A 19,712-nucleotide genomic window follows, 5' to 3' on the forward strand; every position below is an offset into this window, starting at 1 on the left:
TTTTTTTTACTTTATGGGCTAAAAAAAGCAGCATGTTCTGTCAAGAAATTCATGAATTAGTAAAAAATACTTTACAGGTTAAGTATTAAAAGTCTTTCAAAGTCATTCTGCAAGGTAATGTGCTTAAAATGTTGGGGTTTTTTTCTTTGTACAGTAAAAGCATTCCTCAGATTCATGTTAAAATAGTTTATATGTCACTCTTCAAAAGACAGAGAGCAGTTTTTTATTAGTCTAGCAAATCCAAATGTGAGCTTTAGTATTTTAAATATTACTCCTAGGAGCGTTGGCTTTCCTAGGAGAAACATTTGTAATAAGATTAAATTTTAAGTAATTTTTAGAAATGTGTTTTAGAAAGATGCTTTTAAAAGAAATATTAACATTATTTCATTTACATGAGTGATTTGGTAATCAGTATGAATGGAAAATAATTTTAAAACATTTATATATGTGTAGGTTTTCCAGATGATTCTGGCCCATAGTTGTTCTTTCTTAATCTAATTTACAAATTGAACAATTTCATTGTAACATTTTGATTTTCAGAATGTATCAACTCACTGCTCTAATTAAAGCTTTTGGGTGTTGCTAATGTAAAAAATTGACCAAAGACCACATGTCTTTTTTTATAATAAAAAAAAACCCTTTGAGGGGTATGTAATTACAAGCCTTACTGGTTTCTAGGTTTATAGATAAAGTGTATAAATGTTTGATAAATCCTCTAAAACATAAARCACTTATAAAGCCTGACTGGAAGAGACTGGTATCACATTTCAAATAAATATTTTAGCTCTTTTTCCAAATTGATAATTAGCCCTCTCTAAAAGGGTTCAGCTTCTCACCAGGTATCTCAAAGTATCTTTTTAATGTAATATTGTTTCCAGTAGTTTTTCTAACAGTAATATGGATGGGAAGGCTTTGACACTTTGGCAAAAGAAGGCTTCATTTGGTGGTGAGGGTATCACCTCTAAAAAGAGTGAGCTGTATGTTCAATTCCGTGGTAAACATATTTACACATACATATGCATACATACATTTATTTAGGCTTTCTCCAGCCTGTCTCAGCTCTCAGAAAGAGAACTGGCTGTCTCAGCTTAAGCCCCTCTACATGTGAACCTGGGTACTATACACCCAACTGGAATTTGCTGGAATTTCGAAAGAATAGTGCATGCCCTGTGTGTTTCAGAGGGAGCTCATTAAAATGCTTTAGAGTGTTCACAGCGTGTTAGATAAACGTCGACCAGGAGAGCCCACCGGGCAGCCATGAGAAGGCACTCATGATTAATTGATTGGGTGTTCTCTTGCAAAGCATTACACATCACAATTAAAAATGTATTGCACAGACTGKCAGGGAGTTAAAAATACTCCAGAGCTTCAGCTTTGTTTTGTTACACTTCAAAAAGGAAATACCCTGAAATCAGTTGATGGACAATTTACCCTGGAATTGTGGTTGTGTTGTGTATTTAAAATTTCTTGGTCACAGGAATTTTTTTTTTATAATTTTTTTTTTTTTTTTTAGCTTTCAGAGCTTGTGTTTGGTCTTAGTAAACTGGCCTTGGGGCATCTGAAAACACACTGTGCTTGTTAGGAAATTAGCAATGTGAAACTTGACAATGCATACAGAATGTTGCAAAACGAACTGAACAACTAATAATGTGGCAATTACTCAATTTTGGGTAATACGCTTTTTTTTTTTTTTTTTTTTAAAGCCTTGCATGTCACACAGGCCTAAGTTTTTATAAACCAGACACAAGAAGTAAAATGTGTTTTATAGAAGGCCAAACCATTTCTCAGTTGTTTAATTTTCACAGGCAGGAGGAACACAATGTGTTAACAGATAAGAAGAGGTAGAGACAAAAAGACTCCTGATCATCTTGCACTTGAGTCCCACAGTTAGGTCGTTATTATGCAGCCTGCATCTTTAAACAATTTATTGTGTTATTAATTTGAAATATTTTAAAAAGGAAGAAGCAAAATGTGAAGTGGATTTTGATTTTTTTCCCCTAAAGCACAACTATTTTTTTCAGGAAGATCATAATGGGGATCTTCCTTTTCAATTTCCTGGGTGTTCTGTGGTTGAGTTTTATTTGCTTGGTGAGCTGTGCTCCCAGCCCATCACAATTCCCTTTCTAGGACCTTTTTTTTTTTTGTTTAGCTACTCTAGTTTGGCTTGACAAAAATAATGTATAGGCATAAATACTTTCCCGTTTGGGACTAGGAAACACATTTGTGACATGAAAAAAAGGAGTAGTGGTTACTATATATGATTGTCCTTAAAGAAATTGTCAAGGGATGTCAAAGGATGTCACAGGAATATACAAMGGTAAAAGCTCTTTAGTAAAATTTACCTTCAACTAAAATATGTTGAGTTTTGCTGTAGTTGTTGGTTCAGTGAGATTCGCTRAAAATGCCTATAGAGCTTGATACATCATCCTCTAAAAACCTGAACTTGTGATCCTGTGTGTGACTACACTTGCTACTGTCTCTGTTGCATGGCCAGGGTTTAGTATGTAGAAAGGTATGTCCCTGAGTTAAGCAGTCCAAAGGTAAAACAAAAAAACAAACAAAAAAAAAAAAAAAAAAAAAAAAAAAGAAAAAAAAGACCAGAAAAGTGCATGTGATCCGGACTCTGCCCTGAATTGGTTCACCTAAATCTAGTTGGTTTTTCCATGCTTCATTCATTTTTACCAATACCAGTCATTACAGGCTTAAAGAGAAAACAAGATCAAATTTTTCAAATGAGATTGTAGCATGGTTATTGCACTGAAAAAACAAGAGGTCTCAATATCAGGTATTTTGACCAACATAGGAAAAGCAGAAGACTGACTTTTGTTTAGAATTAAAATGGATAGAACAAGACATGGGAAGTGTGATTAAGGTTTTTAAAAGAGTATTTTTTGACTAAAATGTGGTGGGTTTTTTTTGAGAGGGACACCTTCCTGGGTGTCCAAGGTCTTTTGACACTCTTTGACTACAGTAATCTTCCTCCTGAGAGCTGTCACTTATTTCACCTGACTTASAGCTCTGACACATTTTATCTGCGATCTCCAGCAGATCATTTTGCAAAGTAGGTAGAGTTCTTCAAGTTTGGATTCTGTTGCATTTGAGGTCTTCCTTGACAATACATAGAAGCCCAAAGAGCACTTTATAGCCATTCAATGATTTCTATTTGTCTTGTCTTGTTAATTGCTTTCAGTAGTAGAGCCTCAGTTTGTCTGGGTACAGCACATTTTTGCAATAAGGAGGCAGAGATCATGGGCAGTCAAGCCCTAGAATTGCTGAGAGATGCTGTTTGGAAGCAAGGCTTGATGGCCCTGTGGTACAGGGCTTAAATGGATTGCAAATCTTCCTGGGGATTGTTTGCTTGCCTCCAGAGAGCAATGAGTGGAATGGTGATCTTTCTCACGTGTGATTTAAAAAAAAAAAAAAATCCTATAGAGATCATGCTTTTAAACATGAGTTGATTGAGTTCTGTTCCTAAAATGGGTCTTTGCAAAAATGGCATATCCGTATCACCATTTATAAGAAAGGTCATATTTTTAGTGAAATGTGCTTTGTGTTTGATAACACACCCGATCCTTCTTTAAGTTTGGTGATTCCATGTCTTAGCTTTATAAAGCAAGGTCATGCCTCATAGCGTAGTAGCACCAAATATTAAAAAACAAAACAAAACAAAAAAACAAACAAACAACAACAACAACAAAACAAACAAACAAAAAAAAAAAACCAGAAAAAAAAACCCCTGACCAAACAACCTCTCTGGGTGGCCTGGGCCTCTGTCTGGATATGCCCCTGGCTTCAGAGGTAGCAGTTCAATTAAAAGGAGCCGACAGACTGGAGTGTTTGGATGATGCAAATATCTGTTCAGAGGAAAGGCGATRTTTTAGCACTTCATGGAGAAACATTGTATTATCGTTCTGATACACAGAACATTTCTTCATGTTTTCAATTAAAAGACAATCTTAAGCTGTTGGAGAAAACACAGACCGTGTTTTCACAAAATACAAGCTAAAAAAGGTCCAGAGGGAAGGAGGTGGAATATTTTCCTAAAATTCATGTATTTATCATTACCACTGTGCTGCTACTACTCCTTTTGTTTGTTCAAGAAGTGTTTTGTCTTTCTCTTCTCTTGGAAAAAGAGATCAAAACTTTCACTTTGGAGGTTCTTGTCATTAATTTTCTGCAGTTTAGTCTGTGAAAACCTTGCTATTTACTTACAGAATTGCTCTGTACCAAAACACCACCTCTGGCATGCCTGGGTGTTTGCTCAGCTCACCTCTGGGAAAGATTTGGTTTTGATAAGAACTGTGGAAATGTTTTTCTTCTAACATGAGGTGGAAGTCATATACTGCAGGAGTACAGTGCCTTTCAATTTGCAAGGACCCCAAGCACTYGACAAACCAGTGCCCAAACTAGCCAGCAGGAACACTAGCCACCTCTGACATGGACCTTTGGTGGTGATAGAGCTCAGCACTGCTCGTGGCAAGTGGCCACAGTGTGTGACAGTTTATGGCAGGAAGCACACATTAGTTATTCAGAGAAATCTCTCATGTTCATGATACTTCGTAGGTAAAATTTTGTCAGGTTTATAGGGACTTTAATTACAAGGCCAAAGTAGCTTTTGTTTTCAAAAAGCTAATTATTTTTAATAGAATTTTAGAAAGGGATCTCTCCTTCAGATTGCAGTAATACACAGAAGAAAATTGATGGCATCAGTGGTTTGATACAATGTCAAATGTGGATTTGTTAAGAACAATTTTAACCAATATTTTCTTTTTAAGAATTATGCCCAGTGTTTCATAAAGTAAACATAGAAGCAAGGGGCTACAGCTTACCAAAACTAAACCATATATTTTAAWTTTTTTATCATCCTTCAGGTTACAAAGTATAAAGAAATGGAACACTTGAAGGAAACAAAACTCTGAAATAGACAGCTACAGGATATAGTAAATGCACTTTAACAAGTATTCTCTTAAGAGGGTTTCACCTTACATGTAACACCAGTATAAACGATTAAAGCTCAAGTTTACTCTTTTAACAAGTCTGAGTGATAATTTTGCCCTTTAGGAGTGTGAATTTTATTTTTCACAGCTTTCTTATTGGCAAGGTATTTATTTCAAAGTAATTGCCTTTAACTCACAGGGCAGGGTTTTTTTTGTAGAGATTCCTCCACTAGTTCCTCAGCTCAAGTTCTCTTTTAGGGAGATCCGATTTACACAGCATTGGGTTACAGTATATGTTACAGTGATTGACCAGCAAGTGATTCATTTAATGGCACAGTTGATTTCCAAGGGCAAATCAAATACACATACAGTTAACTGGGGGTGAAAAAAAAAAAAAACCCAACACAATTCATGTGTACTAGAAGTCTCCATTCTAGGGGATTTTGTATGTGGCAATCCTGCCCTGACTACAGGTCATGGCAAAATCCTTATCAGTCTGAGTGGAACAGGGTTTTTTTACCTGGTGAAATGTATGGATGGGGCATAGCCTAGCTAGAGAAAATAACCTGAATTTTTAATTTCCACTCTGTAAGTCTTTTAGTGTACTTTTAGTGTAATTACTTTTATTAAGTSTTTTAGTGTAATTACTGTTATTAGTAGTAGCATTCACAGTGTCACACAATGGAATTAGTGGARGAGTTTGTAAAAGAACCCATATTTCCATTAAGCTGAGCTCCAGGAACAACTGCTGGGCTTACTTTACAGTAAAGCTGTCACTTTTCATGTCTCTTCCACTGTTTCCTTAAACCTGGAAAGGGAAGGTATGTTTTGGGCTGTAAAAGGTTTGCTTACAGCTTGAGGATGTGCTTTTACCAGGAAAACTTCACATGAAAAATAGAGAAATTTTTTCCCTATATGAACACACATGTTCATGGTGATGTCCTAATTAGTTTCATGCGTGAACATAATGAGACTAAAAAAGGATTTATAGCTGCTACAAACTGCTTTGATCAAGCTTGAAACAGGCTGTATTTTTAATTTAGTATCTTCAAGTACTTTTTGACGGCCTGTGAAAGACTAGATTTGATGTTATTGGAGGTTCTCAGGTTTCCCAATTGCTCCACGACCCCATCCTCAGCCTCCATGTCCGATGGCTGCCCTGGCCTAGGGCTCTGCTGGTCACTGAGTAGCTGTGGGTGTGTGGGACACCCCTCCATGCCCCTGGACACAGTGTGGATCGGGGCTGGGGACACCCTTGGGTGCAGGGGAGACATTGCCTAGCCACACTGGCTAAGAAATGGCAGAAAAAGCAACGTAATCACATTCTAGCAGAAAATGCATAGATTAGCTGGGGGGCCTGGTGCCACCCAAGAGGTATAATTGTAGCTAATGTTACAGGAAAGGAGTTCCTAGTTACTGAGGCTGTTAAGTAATGCTGAGGCATAAAATATGGTGTGTTTCTTTTCCTTTTACAGAAAGCAGAAGCCACTGGTGAAAAGCGACCTAGAGGCCGGCCCAGAAAATGGGTAGGTATTTCACTTCCAGATTTATTTGCTGTGTTGTAAAGCATGTTATAAAGTCCATTCTTTCAGAGAGCAGTAATTTCGTTTGTTAAAAAAAAGCATGCAGTTTCCGTGTTCTTTGTTCTGGTGGATTGACTAAAGGGTTAAGAGAACAAAGAAGTTGATCACAGTTTCCTACCTTTAGACTCTGTTAGTTTGCTTAAGACAGTTTACAATTAAATGTTTGCTTCGTGTGAATATTTATTTGTCTCTTATCAGCATGAAAAGAGGCTCAACTCTTCCTTCAAAAGGGAGTAACAATGAGATAACTTGTTCAGTAATTGAGTAACAAAGGTTAAAGGGGCACTATCAGACATCACAAGGTGATAAGACTCAGATGTAGGGTACACAAGATAAAGTTTAAAAACCAAAATGCTTTTGTTCTATATTGCCTGGAAACGTGCATATTTTTCCTTAAATCCAGTGAGAAAGAGCACAGATGAACAGCAGGATACTTGCACTTAGAATTTAGTTTTCCCATTCTGAGCCATTTCYATGCCTCATATATTTGTAGTGACTGGTAATATATTTCATTAAAAGTTTCCGCTTTTCCTGACCCCATTTAGTCTTTATATGTGTCTATCAGGCATATGTTTTTATTCCTTGGCTGTGGAAGTATTTCAGTCTTAGGTATTTGAAATGCTGTGTTCTCACTGATGTTTACAGCTGGTGAGGGTCTGCCTGGTGCACCTCTCATCTACAAGTTTTTCACTTGTGCATGGGTTTTCATAAGAAAAGTGATTGGCTTGTCACTTGGAAAGTGTGATTGAGTACAAGAAGATATAAAGGCGTGGCTGCATGCTTCATCACAAGTTAACTTTTCTGATTTCCCTTTTCCCGTTCCCTTTCCCTTTACCTGCTTAACATTTTGCTTTAAACTACTTTTTCGAATCCACCCCATCCATCTCAATTTCAGCCCTTTCTTTCACTCTGTATTCTCTTCTCTCTTGGCAGTCCTGTCATTTTTTCCTCTATTTTGTTTAGTTCTTTTGCACAGCTGTTAAAAAAGGGTTGTAAAAGTATATGCTTGCAAAAGGTCAAATAGCACCAGAAGGTACTGAAAACTAAAAGTAATGTTCTCCAGAGCATCAGCCACTGAACRCAGGACAGTTGGTTTTAACATTTTAAGAACTAGTTATATTTCATTGTCCAGTGGTAATAAACTGCAGGGTATTTCTTTGGAGAAAACCGACCATTGTGTACTGAATGAGTTGTTCATACCTGTAGTGTTTAAGGCAGGCATTTTTCAGGTACATGAAGAAGCTCACTGGCATTAAAAAAAAAAAAAAAGGTGGCTCTTTGGAACATACCTATGCTGGTGATCTTCTCATAATCAGCTTGGAGAAGGTGAGTGCTGAGTGCAGTGAAACATGGATCAGTTCCTGTCTGCTTCCTCCCATCTGACTTAAACCTTGTATATGATCCTTACCTTGGGTGCAATCCCTGGGAAAACAGCAAAAATATCTGGTTTATGAGAGTAATTAATTTATAACTCAGGCCATCCCCACTGAATTAGAAATGTGTGAATAGGCTGATTAGGGATGGTTGAAGAGTCTGGGGAAAAGGGGGCAGCCTGAAATGTTAAAAAAAAAAGTTATCTTTTAAGTACTCATAGTCAGAAACTAATGTGAGTTTTCAGTGAAAAGAGTTGATAGAGCACTTGTAGAGTCTTGTGAGCTAGAATGTTTCCCTTTTATGTTTGTATCTTATGAGGAAGAAAGCATAGGCATTCAGTATGGAATGGGCTATTTGTCAGGTCAAGAATCTGATTTTCAGAAATAGGAATTACTGAAATAGTAGATTGTGAAACAACAGTTTCACTCTTTTTTTTTTTTTAAGTAATGCATATTTTGAGCTTGGTATTACTTTGCTGTTATATCTGTTGAAAGGGAAGACTCTTTATTTTCTAATTCCGATGATATAATTGAGATAATTCTGCAGACCATGAGAATCAAATATGCCATTTTGTTCTCTTCTCTTTTTTCTCTCTTTGCAGTTTAAATTAAGTTCATGGGTTCCTTCTCTGTGCACGATGAAATAGAGAGTGATGTTATATTTTTCTCCAAAAAGAAATGCAATTCAATTATTATAAGCCATTTTGGTGCCAGCTATAAGCAAAGCTCATCATTGAAATCAAGGGGGGAATCTGCCTGAAAGCAGATGATACAGCATTTTCCTTTCTGTTTAGACCTCCAACATGTAGTCAGAAAATGTCCTTTTTTATCACCCATACTTCAGTTTAATCCATAATGATTGTATTCTTTCTTAATCCAATTTATATCAAGCCTTAATGATGATGGTTCAATATCAGTGAAAGTAAGGACCATGTAGGGTTTTTCCTTTGGAGAGGGCAGAGTTCTAAATTTTCATAAGATTGTAACTGTTTTTTTGGGAGTCTAGTGGTTCTGTGTCATATGTTGTTCATCAAATTGTAAAGTATTATTTCTGCTGTTTCCTTCAATATTCACATGCAGAGACATACGAGCTAACAGACCACTGTAGAATTCCAGTAGCTGGTCTTTCTGCTGGTTCAAATTAAGTATTTAAGGTTTGTGACTCACAATGTATTTATTTATATATTATTTTGTTGAAGAGAAGTAAATCTTTTTTGACTAGTATAAAACTGAGAAGGGGGAGGGAGAGGCCAAGTGAAGAGGGCAAGAAGCCCAGTTTATCATAAGCATATGAGATATCAGATGATCTTTTTAATGCAATAATGTGTACTTTGCAAAGTTGACAAAGGAAAGARGACCCTTGTCAATAGAACAGACAGTAATGATTAAACAAAATCTTCTGAAAATAAAATATTCAGCTACACAGAAAAGCTTTCTAAATGTGGAGAGCTAATTGAATGAAAGTCCTGAAGATAACAAGGTCAGGCAGGTGGGAAATGAACGTAGTTGAAATCAGAAACACAGCACCTACTGCTGTAAAACTCATCTTCACTGTAGGTTGCTGCAAGCGTATGGAACACACTGAAGGCCATGAGTCTATTACCTATTAATACTCTTCATGGGGGCCTCAGTACTCCTTCATTTTAGAGGTTTTATTGCACAAACATATTCTAAGCTCTTTGGATGCATTTACATTAGTGTGTTAAGTCAAATCAGGAGTATACTTTGGAAATACATCTCCTAMTTTTCCCCACTTACTGTATGTGTTGTGTAACATTCCCAGAGCTCATTGGTTTAGCTCAGCTAAAAAACTATTTTGACTCCATCCGACCTTTCAGACTCCTTAAAGGAACTGTTTGAGGTCCAAAGAGGAAATTTTAGCAGGTAAAAAATGCGTAAAGTAAAACCAGAGCATCTCTAATGAAAGGCAAACTGAAACTCTTAGCTATTTCCTTTTTATGATCTCAGATAAAGGGTGTTCAAGAACTTCAAAAATTAGTTTTCCGTTTGGCTGTGTTCTTTGATTTTATAAGCCTCATTGCCTATTTTATGTATGAGGAAACTGAGCACTGGGGCTGTTTTCAGCAACATCCTTTTTACACGTTTTTACGCCTGCAAAGTTTGAATTCTCAGGTTTTTTTACTAGCACAGTTATCAGCAATTGTGTGTTCAAATACCTGACAGAGAAAATGTATCAGGTAAAGAAAAGTACAGGCACTCATTCTTGCTCCTACAAATTAATTTTCAGCATTGAGTATGTTATGAATGCAGAAAGAGAAGCTGGGCCTCACCTCCATTGAAAGTGTACTCCACAAGGTTAATTGCCTTGCCCAAGGAAATCTGTAGGAGAGCCAGGAATAGAACTCGGATTTCCTGGCAGCCTGCCCTGTGCATTCAGCTCAAGGCCATCCTCCTCCAGTAGAGCTTGCTTGAGAGCACAYTGAATGAGGCAGGGAGGGAAATAGGCTTTTCAATCGTGTATCTTAAACCAACAGATTTTTTTTTTACCTGTTTCTGTAAATTCAGGTGTGACTATTTCAGTATCTCCAGTATATGTCTAGCTGGTGGGCAATGATGAGTAGGAGTAAGATAAAGAGTCTGTTTATTATCCCTGGAGATATTTAAAAGGCATGTAGATGTGGTCCTTTGGGACATGGTTTAGTGGTGGACTTAGCTGTGCTTGATTAACAATTGGACTTGATCTTAGAAGTCTTCTCCAACCTAAACCTTTCAAAACTGGCCTTAACTAATACTCAAAAATTTTGTAGTGTCTCCTGCATGTGGCATTTCAGCTTCAAGRGAAGGGCTGGAGGATGTTTCTCATCCAGGAAAACACAGGAGTTTGTGATTGGGATGCTGATACAGGAGCTGTGGATTTGAATCTTCATCACATTTGCTAATAGATAGACACCCTGTGAATAGTTTTGCTCAGAGATGTCCAGGCTGGACCTGAGTACTCTGAGCGATGCTGTGCTCTGTCCTGGCATTACATAGCTCTGAAGGCTCCTTCAGGGGTGGAGCTAGATTTTGGATGACTGTTAGCTGAAACTTGAAATGCAATGGAGTTTTAGTAGGTAGGTAATGTTTGCTGCCTTTGATTATTAATTTTGAGCATGTTCAGCTAATTAAGCTGAGAGGGCTTGAAGGTTTAGTAAGAAAATACCAGGCAATTAAGGAACTTCCAAAGACAGCTGCAGAAAATAGATGGATCAAACCTCACTCTAGTGAAATCTCCACACATACAAAGTTATTTGTGTTTTTTGTAGCATGGATGCTAGCATTTTGCTGGCAACAGCTTGCTGCAATCTGTTTGCATGTGATTTTAATTCCTTCTCTTGCCAGTTCAAATTGTATTCCCTGTTATTATTTGCACGTATTGTACAGTTTCAGGGTTTTTTGGCAGTTCAGTTATATATCTGTATGAGTGCTATTTCTACAGCAGTTTTAGTAGACTAGTAATGAATAATGTATGCCTTTATTCTGCTTTTTCTTTTTACTTCTTTAAAATGAACTCTCTATTTTCAGTTTCCTTTACTCTACTCTGTCAATCCTGACAACTGTTGAACTGTGGAACTGCAGGATCAGACTTTGGTGCTACTTATGATGATTTAAATTAAATTTGATGTTTAATTAAATGATTAATTAAATTTGATTGTATATCTACATTGGTGTCAATGGGAATGRCAGAGGTTGGTTTGCTTTGTTTAAAAGTGATTTGCCAATGGTGGCAGTCTCTATTTTGGAGCCTCTAAGATTGCCAGTGAATTGGCATGATTTAAGGCTTTTACATCCTGTCCAGAGTAACTGCTGAGAGCTTAAAAAGTCAGACTGGTAGTTTCTGTATGCAGAATTCAYGACTTTACCAATGTATTACCCAAATCCATTTTGACTGTTATCAATTATCCTAACAGACAGCAATTGGGGCCTTTTACAAGATGCAATAGAAACACATATGTGAGCTTCACTGTTACGATCTTATCAAAGTTGCATTATGTTAACATAWTCTTGGGGTTTCCTTAGTATTCACCCAGAACCCATTCAGGCTCTGATTGCTTCTCCTGCTTTGTTTCCTTCCTTCCTTCATGTTTTAATGATGCTAAATGCCTTGAGAAATCTGCTTGGGGACCCTCATTCCATGTGCAATTGTATATTTGGGTCTTGAAAAAACATCTCACATGACTGACAAAGTAGATACAGTACTCGGATCATGGTATTAAATATGTAGAGGAGATGAGGTGCCCTCTGACWTGACATGCACTGTGGCATCCATTAATTTTCATTCACATTTGTAAACTACTCAGAGGAGTCAGAGGTTTATGAAGTTTTCAAGGTATTCCTGCAGACTTTCCATTCAAGTCAGGAATGACTATTCAAGCAATTGAATTCAAGCATTTGTCAAGCTTTGCACGTAAGTCTGATTGAAGTAGGTAGACAGACAAATGGTCTGTCAGTGAGACATGGTGCCCCTGGTCAAGTAGATTGAATATGGAGCTAGGAGATGCACGATAAAATTTTAGGTTTGTTGAAGTCAATGGCCAAACTCCTAATGAAATCACTTGCCTGGATTTTAGTCCTTCTCGTCTGCCAMTAATATGATATATAATTGTGTGTGCTGCTTGGTTACATGCTCTATAAATTGTGTGAGTAGCCATGTTTGCATGAAACTCAGGTAATTTGAGGAAGACCATGTATACATGTTCAACAGAAACTTTATGATTATTCTTGCATAACAAGAACAGTATTTCTATAAATCTGTGATAATGATAAATTTGTTTTTAATGTCAGCTAAATTTTGAGCAGTCACTGCATGGATAAGAGCTAGACTAGACTTGTACAGAGACACAGACAGGATGTTTATTTTTGCTTTTCTAATTCTAAGGCAACCTATACGCTACATAAAGACTAATGCTTCTTAAAAGGAGAACTTTTTCCTTCTTTAATAATTTCTGTGGGCTATTTGAAAAGTGAAATATGGACACCTCTGTACTGTGACCTTCAGCAAATTTTTCAAAGATATATAAAGATGTGCTTTTRAAAATGCCTGAATTATCTTGCTTTTGTTCCACGTGCATAACTTTATTTAAGCTGTGGTCATAGGTAGATATGTACAGAGGGAATATTAGTCCCTGAAATAATTTTTTTTAAGCTGAGTCTGTGTAGTGCCTTCACTGAAGTGAATCCAACAGCAAGACTCCGACTGASTTGGTTGAAGTCAGGATTTCTCTCTCCAAAGGCTTGTAAATGGTGATATATAAGTTGGAAACCCTTTCTTAGTTATGCTAACAAAAAGCCACCTATTATGGTTTTGAGTATGGGAAAGAATTTGCCCTTTAATCTGCAGTATATCTTGAGGGAGAAGGTTTTACGCATTGTATTTTTTGTTTAAACTAGAACAAATCCTTTAGGTAAAGACAATATCCATTGCACAGAGAACAAAAAGAAAGTATGCTACAGCTGAAGTTCACACATGAGCACAGCAATGTTTCAAAATTATATCCCTAATAATAATTTTGCTCCAAGCAGAAAGCTTCTTTATCTCTCTCATTGCTCATTTCAGGAAGTAAGTCTCAGAACCTTTGCAGGCAAATCAGATGCAATTGCTTTCCAAGAAAGAGGTTGTTAATTCCATGCTGCCAAATCACTAAAAAAGCTATCTAAGGGATAAGTAAGAGTCATCATGATCTTTTTGCATAATTATAAATCACTGTGGTTTTCTCTGCATGATTAAAATTTCAAATAGTAATTAAGTAATGTCCCAGAGCAAACTTTGTGCCTTGCAAATCTCTGTACACCTTTATTCACATCACATCCCCAAAGCCATTATCTTGAGTGTATAATAAATGTGAAGCAGAACGTTAGTGATTTATTTTGCTTGCTTTTTTTTTTTTTTTTTTTTTTTTTTTTTTTTTTTTTTAGAAAAGCTTTTAGTGACCTTAAAACACTTTCTTCACTCTTTTGGTGTGAGGATTTTAGACACTTTGCACAAGTATAGAAGCAGTGGTGAATATATCTGTATCCATTCTGTGTGTCTTCTCTGGGTCAGCATTTGAATACTTAGCTTGCCTGCTCTCCTCATTCAGGGCTACATAAAATTTATGGATAGAAACTTTGAAAAAGTTCTCATTTTGAGTAATTTGAACTTTATAAGGCAGCTGAGGAATCAAAAAGGGTATTTATTTAATTTTWAAAAAAGTCTGGCAATTTATTTGGAAGCTATCCAACAAAATAGACATCTAGTCTAACTATGAGAATATGAGAAATATGAGAAATTTCTTTTTGAAAGGTAACCTTTGAGAAAAATCTTTGAGTAAAGAGTAGAAGACAGGCAAAAAGAAAGAACAAAGAGCCCAAGTCTGGATAAGAGCTAGAAAAATGGGGAATTGTCACTTCTGGATTCTTGCATTGAATTTGATCTCACCAGCTGTCAGCTCAGTTGTGTCCCATGTGCTGGTATTAGAGTTTTCCGTGTAGAGTGAGAGAGTGCCTAAATTATCCATCTCTTATTTTGCATGCCTATCATAGCCCCTCTACCTCTCGCTGTCTAGGAAACTGAAAGGAAAAATATTTCTTTTTCTTTCAGAAACAAAATTGATATGTAAAGCTCTTTTCATTTACAGCAGTTATGCTCTGTATATTAAGGCTCAGAGTTACTSTCTTAGTACCTGGGTTAAATATGGAAAGAAATGGTTCAGGAGGTTACATTCCTCTTTCTGGATTCTGTAGCTCAGCCAGATACCTGAGGATCTCTTGGTAACTAGTTCATTATGGTTATCGAGCTTTATTGGAGACAAAATAGCCAGACCCCAGAGACAAAAGGCATGTCARCTTGAGGATGAGGGCAGAATCATGGGAAATTTGAAGGCGGTTCAAAATCACTTCATTCCCTTCATATCCTGTCTTAAGCTGTATGTCTGATTTTGCACTTACAGAGTGCAAGGAGTTGGACCCACAGCGTGTGATCTAAACTGCTACTGACGTAAGCTTGACTTTGGGTGGCAACACATCAGCACCATGAATGACTTATGAATTAAACAGAATTTTTAAGGGACATTTTCATACTTGGCTTGAGTGAAAAGTAGAGAATATTGTTTGTGCAGATGGAAATGTCCGTGCCCACAGAGGTGCAGTGTTGTCTTTGCTAATCTGGGATATATTTGTGCTTGAGAGTGGATTTTCTCCTTTGCACAGGGGTTYTCCTTCTAGCTAGTCTGTCAGTGAAGTCATAACCCCACAGCTGGCATCATAGTCTTAATCATGGAAAGTATTGCAAGCTCACAAATACAGTCTCTGAACGATGGGAAAATGAGCTGTAAGACAGGAAGTTGCTGTTTAAACTCAAATCAATGGCAATTATCAGAAACAGAGAAAGTAATAAGACATAGTACTGTAGGGCCAAATTGATTTTTGGTGTAGTWCTGCTGAAGGCACTTGAGTCACCCCAGGGAGGAACTTGCCCCTGTGTCTGGAATGGCTTGATGGCAAGCATCGAGAGGAAGTGAATTTATGCTCCAGTTTAATATATTGGAAAGTTTTCCCTTGTCTGAAAGTCTTTCTTTATCTCTGAATTTCCTGGCTTTTGTGGATTTATATTAGATCTTTAATGTTATTTCAATGTATTTTTTCTGGTGTTTGATGTCTTTTGGGTTGTTTTTACTGGGGTTATAATATATACATACTTAATGAAAGCAAAAGCTGTCTTCCATTAAGGAGGTAGCMAAGCTTTCATGAACACTGCATAGCTACCGAGCACAAGGTGTCTCCTTTTTTTTTCAGATTGGTGGTTGTTACATGTGTGGCTGAAACATTCATTTCAATAAGAAGATGCAAGTGTCTCTTTAAGAATGTTTTAGCACCTCTCTTCCAGGATAAATATTACTGCAAGTTTTACTTTTTCACCAAAGGGTTGCCTCACCAACTCTGTATGYAGAGTGCTTGTAACCACTTAAAATTAGTGGTCTGCAGTATAAATAGAGCATCAATATATTGTGCTGGTCAAACCTTGACAAATAATTATTTGTATGACAGGTGAAAAAACGGGACAAGTTACTTGYTGTACCTATATGCAACTTTCTCACCCTTATTCAGAAGATATCAGAATTCTCTGTTCTGAGCCTGGGAGGAGGCAGAGATAATGTACAGTCAGGCTATGGAGCGTGGAGGCTTTTGAGGATGCAAGTGAATGAAGGGTGTGATTTGTGCATGAGCCAAATTCCTGATGGAAACAGAACTTGGTTCTTGCTCACTTGCATGGTCTCCTGAGTCTGTGGCATTTCCCCAGTTATGATGGTGTGACAGAACAAGGGACAAGGGCCACAAGTTTCAGCAAGGGAGATTCCCATGGAAGAGGAAAAGAAATCCACCATAGAAAGGGGTGAGAAGGGGGCATACTCTGTAGAGAGGCTGAAGAATCTCCCTCCTTGAAGAAAGCCCTGGYCAGCCTGGTCTAACTTTTTCTGATTTAGAAGTTAGCCTAGCTTTGATTATTAGAAGGTTGGCTGAGATAAGCTCCAGGCACCTTTCAAAACAAATTTTAGATGATTTTACTCTACATTTTACTCAATGCACTTGAGCCTGTTGTATCTCAAACATTTTAATGACTGAAAATGCCACCAAAATGTTTGTCCTCCTTCACCAGCAGTGAACTGGCAGGTATTTGAGCTTTGACTGCTTACAGATTTTCTTTTGTGGCAGATGCTGGAATGAGTAGTAGAGTTGCCCCAGCTTTGCTTTAACTGCCCATCTCACTGCTAAGTGAAGGGAGGAGGACTAAGAACCTTAGTTCTGTAAAGTCTTGGTGAGAGCCAGATGGCGTCCCAGTACTGTGCGTGCTCTTTGCTTCTGAGACAAAGAGATTTCCCCCCATTATTAAGTGGGTTTTTACCCCTTGTGCTGAGTATCTGCTGCTCTTTGTCTTAAACAAAGGTGAAAGGCAATTTCATTTGTGTTTCTGCTGTGTTGTGTAGAAGAGCAGAACCAGGGGCTGCACACCAAGCTGCAGTGATCCAGGAGCTGTCTGGGGTGCAGTTGAGGCACAGTTATCTCTGGGATCTCTGTTGGCCACAGCACTTTAGAGAGCGAAAGTGCTCCCATGTGTTTGGGCTGCACACCCCACACTGATCATGCATAGCCAAAACCTGTCTCCTCTGCTCTGGCCTCACCTGCACTGCTGACTGACCCATCTGCTGCTCCACTGCTGCAGGGGCTGCTCCAGACTGGGACACAGAGGCTGCAGTGCTCAGTGATCTGACAGGATAGATCTTTGCCCAGGCCCCATCAGGCAAAGGCTTCAGCTGCAAGCTTGTGCTGGTACTGCCATGCTGACCCTGCAGCTGGCCACCTTCGCTGTATCCTTTGGCTTGCTGCACCCATGTCACTTGGCAAAGGGACAGAGCTCACCAGTCTGAGCATTAGGGTGTTTCATGGCAAAGATGTGTGGGCAGCAGCTGYCCTGATGGTGCTGCAGCAGGTAGGCATCATGAGGAGTTTTAGTTTTTGTTTGATTTGAAATCTGTCAAGGAGCTTATTTTTACCGCTATGCCAAATGCATGGTTTTCCAGGGGAAAAGGGTTATCCATCTATAGATTAGCCACAGAATAGTAGTTTTGTTCTCTTTTTAGGAAGAAAGAGAAGCATAGGGTTCACAGTAGTTTGAAAGTAAGGGCCTCTGTTCTGTATCTTATCAAGACATAGCAAATATATTCCTAGCCAGTAGGTTTTCCTGAATGTTGCCCCTGGACAAAAGTCGTGAAGGAAAATTCTTCTGTCCCTGGTCTGTTCAGCACTGTGTGAACATATGTCATAGATCAGGTCTGGAGGAAAGTTTTTGTTTTCCTTTTTTTTTTTATTTCTGCAAATTCTTGTAGTAAAACTTTTTTAACAGYTCATCTGTTCAACCTGTTTATTCCCTCCTTGCAGTTTTACTAATCCTACTTTTTGTGACATCATAATGATTTCCACAGCAACCAATTGTGAGATTGCAAACAAAGGGTTATGACTTCAGGTGCAGAATGAACAGACAAACTCTTAAGAAACAGGTTTTCAGGCAAATGACCCTATTAATAAAGAATAAGAGGGTTGGGTAAAAATCCCCAAACAGATGATGTGTAATACCGACAGAGGTGATTCAAGCTGAACAGTTGTTAGGATTTCCTATGAGGCTATAGTATTGTTTGAAGGCCATAAAAATACATGAATCTGCAAGAAATTATTTTTTCATCTCTGTTAAAAATGCTTAAGTTGCTATTTAAAGCTGTGTTTGCCAGATCAAAGTTACCTCTTGACTTGTGTGTTGTTTTAAAACAGCGCAAGCCCCSAAGGTATGACTAATATTGAAGAAGATACTATTGATTCCTCAAGGACTTTGTTGTGAGTGTGATCCATGTTTAGGTGAGATCCATAATGAGTTTCTTGTAAAAGCTTCCTCAGGTTATCAACAGCAAACATTTCTGAATTCATTGTATTCACGGTTGAAATGAAGTGACATGGTGAAGGAATTCTACTAGCAGTAATTTTATGTTTGATGATACTTCCTACCTCCAACTTCACTTTTGGATTTACAGCTCTTCTTTCGCTTCTGCTGGTTAGTGGGGCTCATAAACCCTACTTGAAAGGGTAATGACAGTCCTCAGTGCTGAGAGCTGTTACCCCTTACATCCCCACCAAGTAGATAGATTTTGAACTCCCCCCCCCCAATACACTGGAGTTGTTCGTTTAAACAAGGCAGGAGATGAGTCCATGACAACCAAGTAGTTTCTGGGGCTATCCTGCTGTGTTCGTATCCCTGTACTCTTTGTGCTTCCTTGGACAGTGTGTTGGGAAAGCTTGCAAATCACAACAGCTTTGTGAGCTTGTTTCTTATGCTTCTTGCTGGCTCCTGACAGAGATGGGAACCTGTCCATGTCCATGCTTTGGCCTTGGTTCAAGGCTCTGTGGAGAATTCATGGCCCCTGACTCACTTCAGGCGAGTACCTGTCACCCTCCCACCACTTCATCTCCCTGTGGCAGCAATCTTCTTCACCCACCCTGACTCTGGGCATTTTTATCAAAAAGCACCTGAAAAGGAATAGCAGGTTTGTGGAGATTTCATTAAATGGGCAGCATGTCCTGTATGGAGCTTTCCTCTCTCCATGCTTTTCCTTCAGCTTCTTCACATATCAGACCTTAAGGCAGGATTTATATTTACTGGTGTGTCAATTAATACAGTTACAGTAGGTCTTGCTTTATTTAATTGTATTTGTTTTCTTCAAGCATCTTCGTTTTACTCTTTTTTCCCTCTCCTGATAGTAAGAGGGATTTCTGTGTGGGCCACTTGTTCTAACTCTAAATACTTCCCAAATTTCCTTTCCCTTATAGTTTCCCACAGGCACTATTTCTTAGTTTCTCTGAAATACTTCCCCTAGGATTTGTCTCTTTTTTTCCCCCAGCATTTCAAAGTTTGGACAGGGATTCTCTGCTTCCTGGAGTCTTAATAATTGCATCCTCTGTGCCCAGCCATGGCCTGTTAATGGAGTCATGCGCACTGGGTTTCTTACAGGAATTTTCTGTTTGCTGCTCCCAAGAGAGYAGTAAGTCTTCTCACAACTGGTATTGGAGTAACAACAGCAAATGCTTTGGGCTTTTCCTGAGCAGCAGGACCGACTGGGAGGGGCTGCTGACTCTTGATTTACTCATCCTGAGGAAATGACCAGTGTAGGTTTGCTCTTCATTTTGATGAGACGAGATGAGAACACTCATTTTGGGGACTAGTATGTATTATGCATAACATTTAAATAATACTTCTTCTGTAAATTTTACAATAGTTTATCAGGATGATACCTTTT

General features: G+C 38.1%; 1 protein-coding gene across 2 annotated transcripts in view; it reads left to right on the plus strand.

Annotated features, from left to right (window-relative positions):
* HMGA2 (high mobility group AT-hook 2) overlaps positions 1 to 19,712 on the plus strand; it is a 102,400-nt gene that overhangs the window by 4,423 nt on the left and 78,265 nt on the right. Inside the window, exons 3-4 of one of the 2 annotated variants that reach the window (XM_057377222.1) lie at positions 6,413 to 6,463; positions 8,496 to 8,540. In XM_057377222.1, the coding sequence (XP_057233205.1) occupies positions 6,413 to 6,463; positions 8,496 to 8,540 (96 nt within the window). Of the gene's footprint in view, positions 1 to 6,412; positions 6,464 to 8,495; positions 8,541 to 19,712 lie in introns of those variants that run through there. The other variant, XM_057377215.1, reaches the window with a different exon arrangement.

The sequence above is a fragment of the Malurus melanocephalus genome, unplaced genomic scaffold (assembly GCF_030028575.1).
Source record: "Malurus melanocephalus ecotype Western Australia unplaced genomic scaffold, MMel_1.1 scaffold_10, whole genome shotgun sequence".
In the NCBI taxonomy this organism is placed as follows: Eukaryota; Metazoa; Chordata; class Aves; order Passeriformes; family Maluridae; genus Malurus; species Malurus melanocephalus.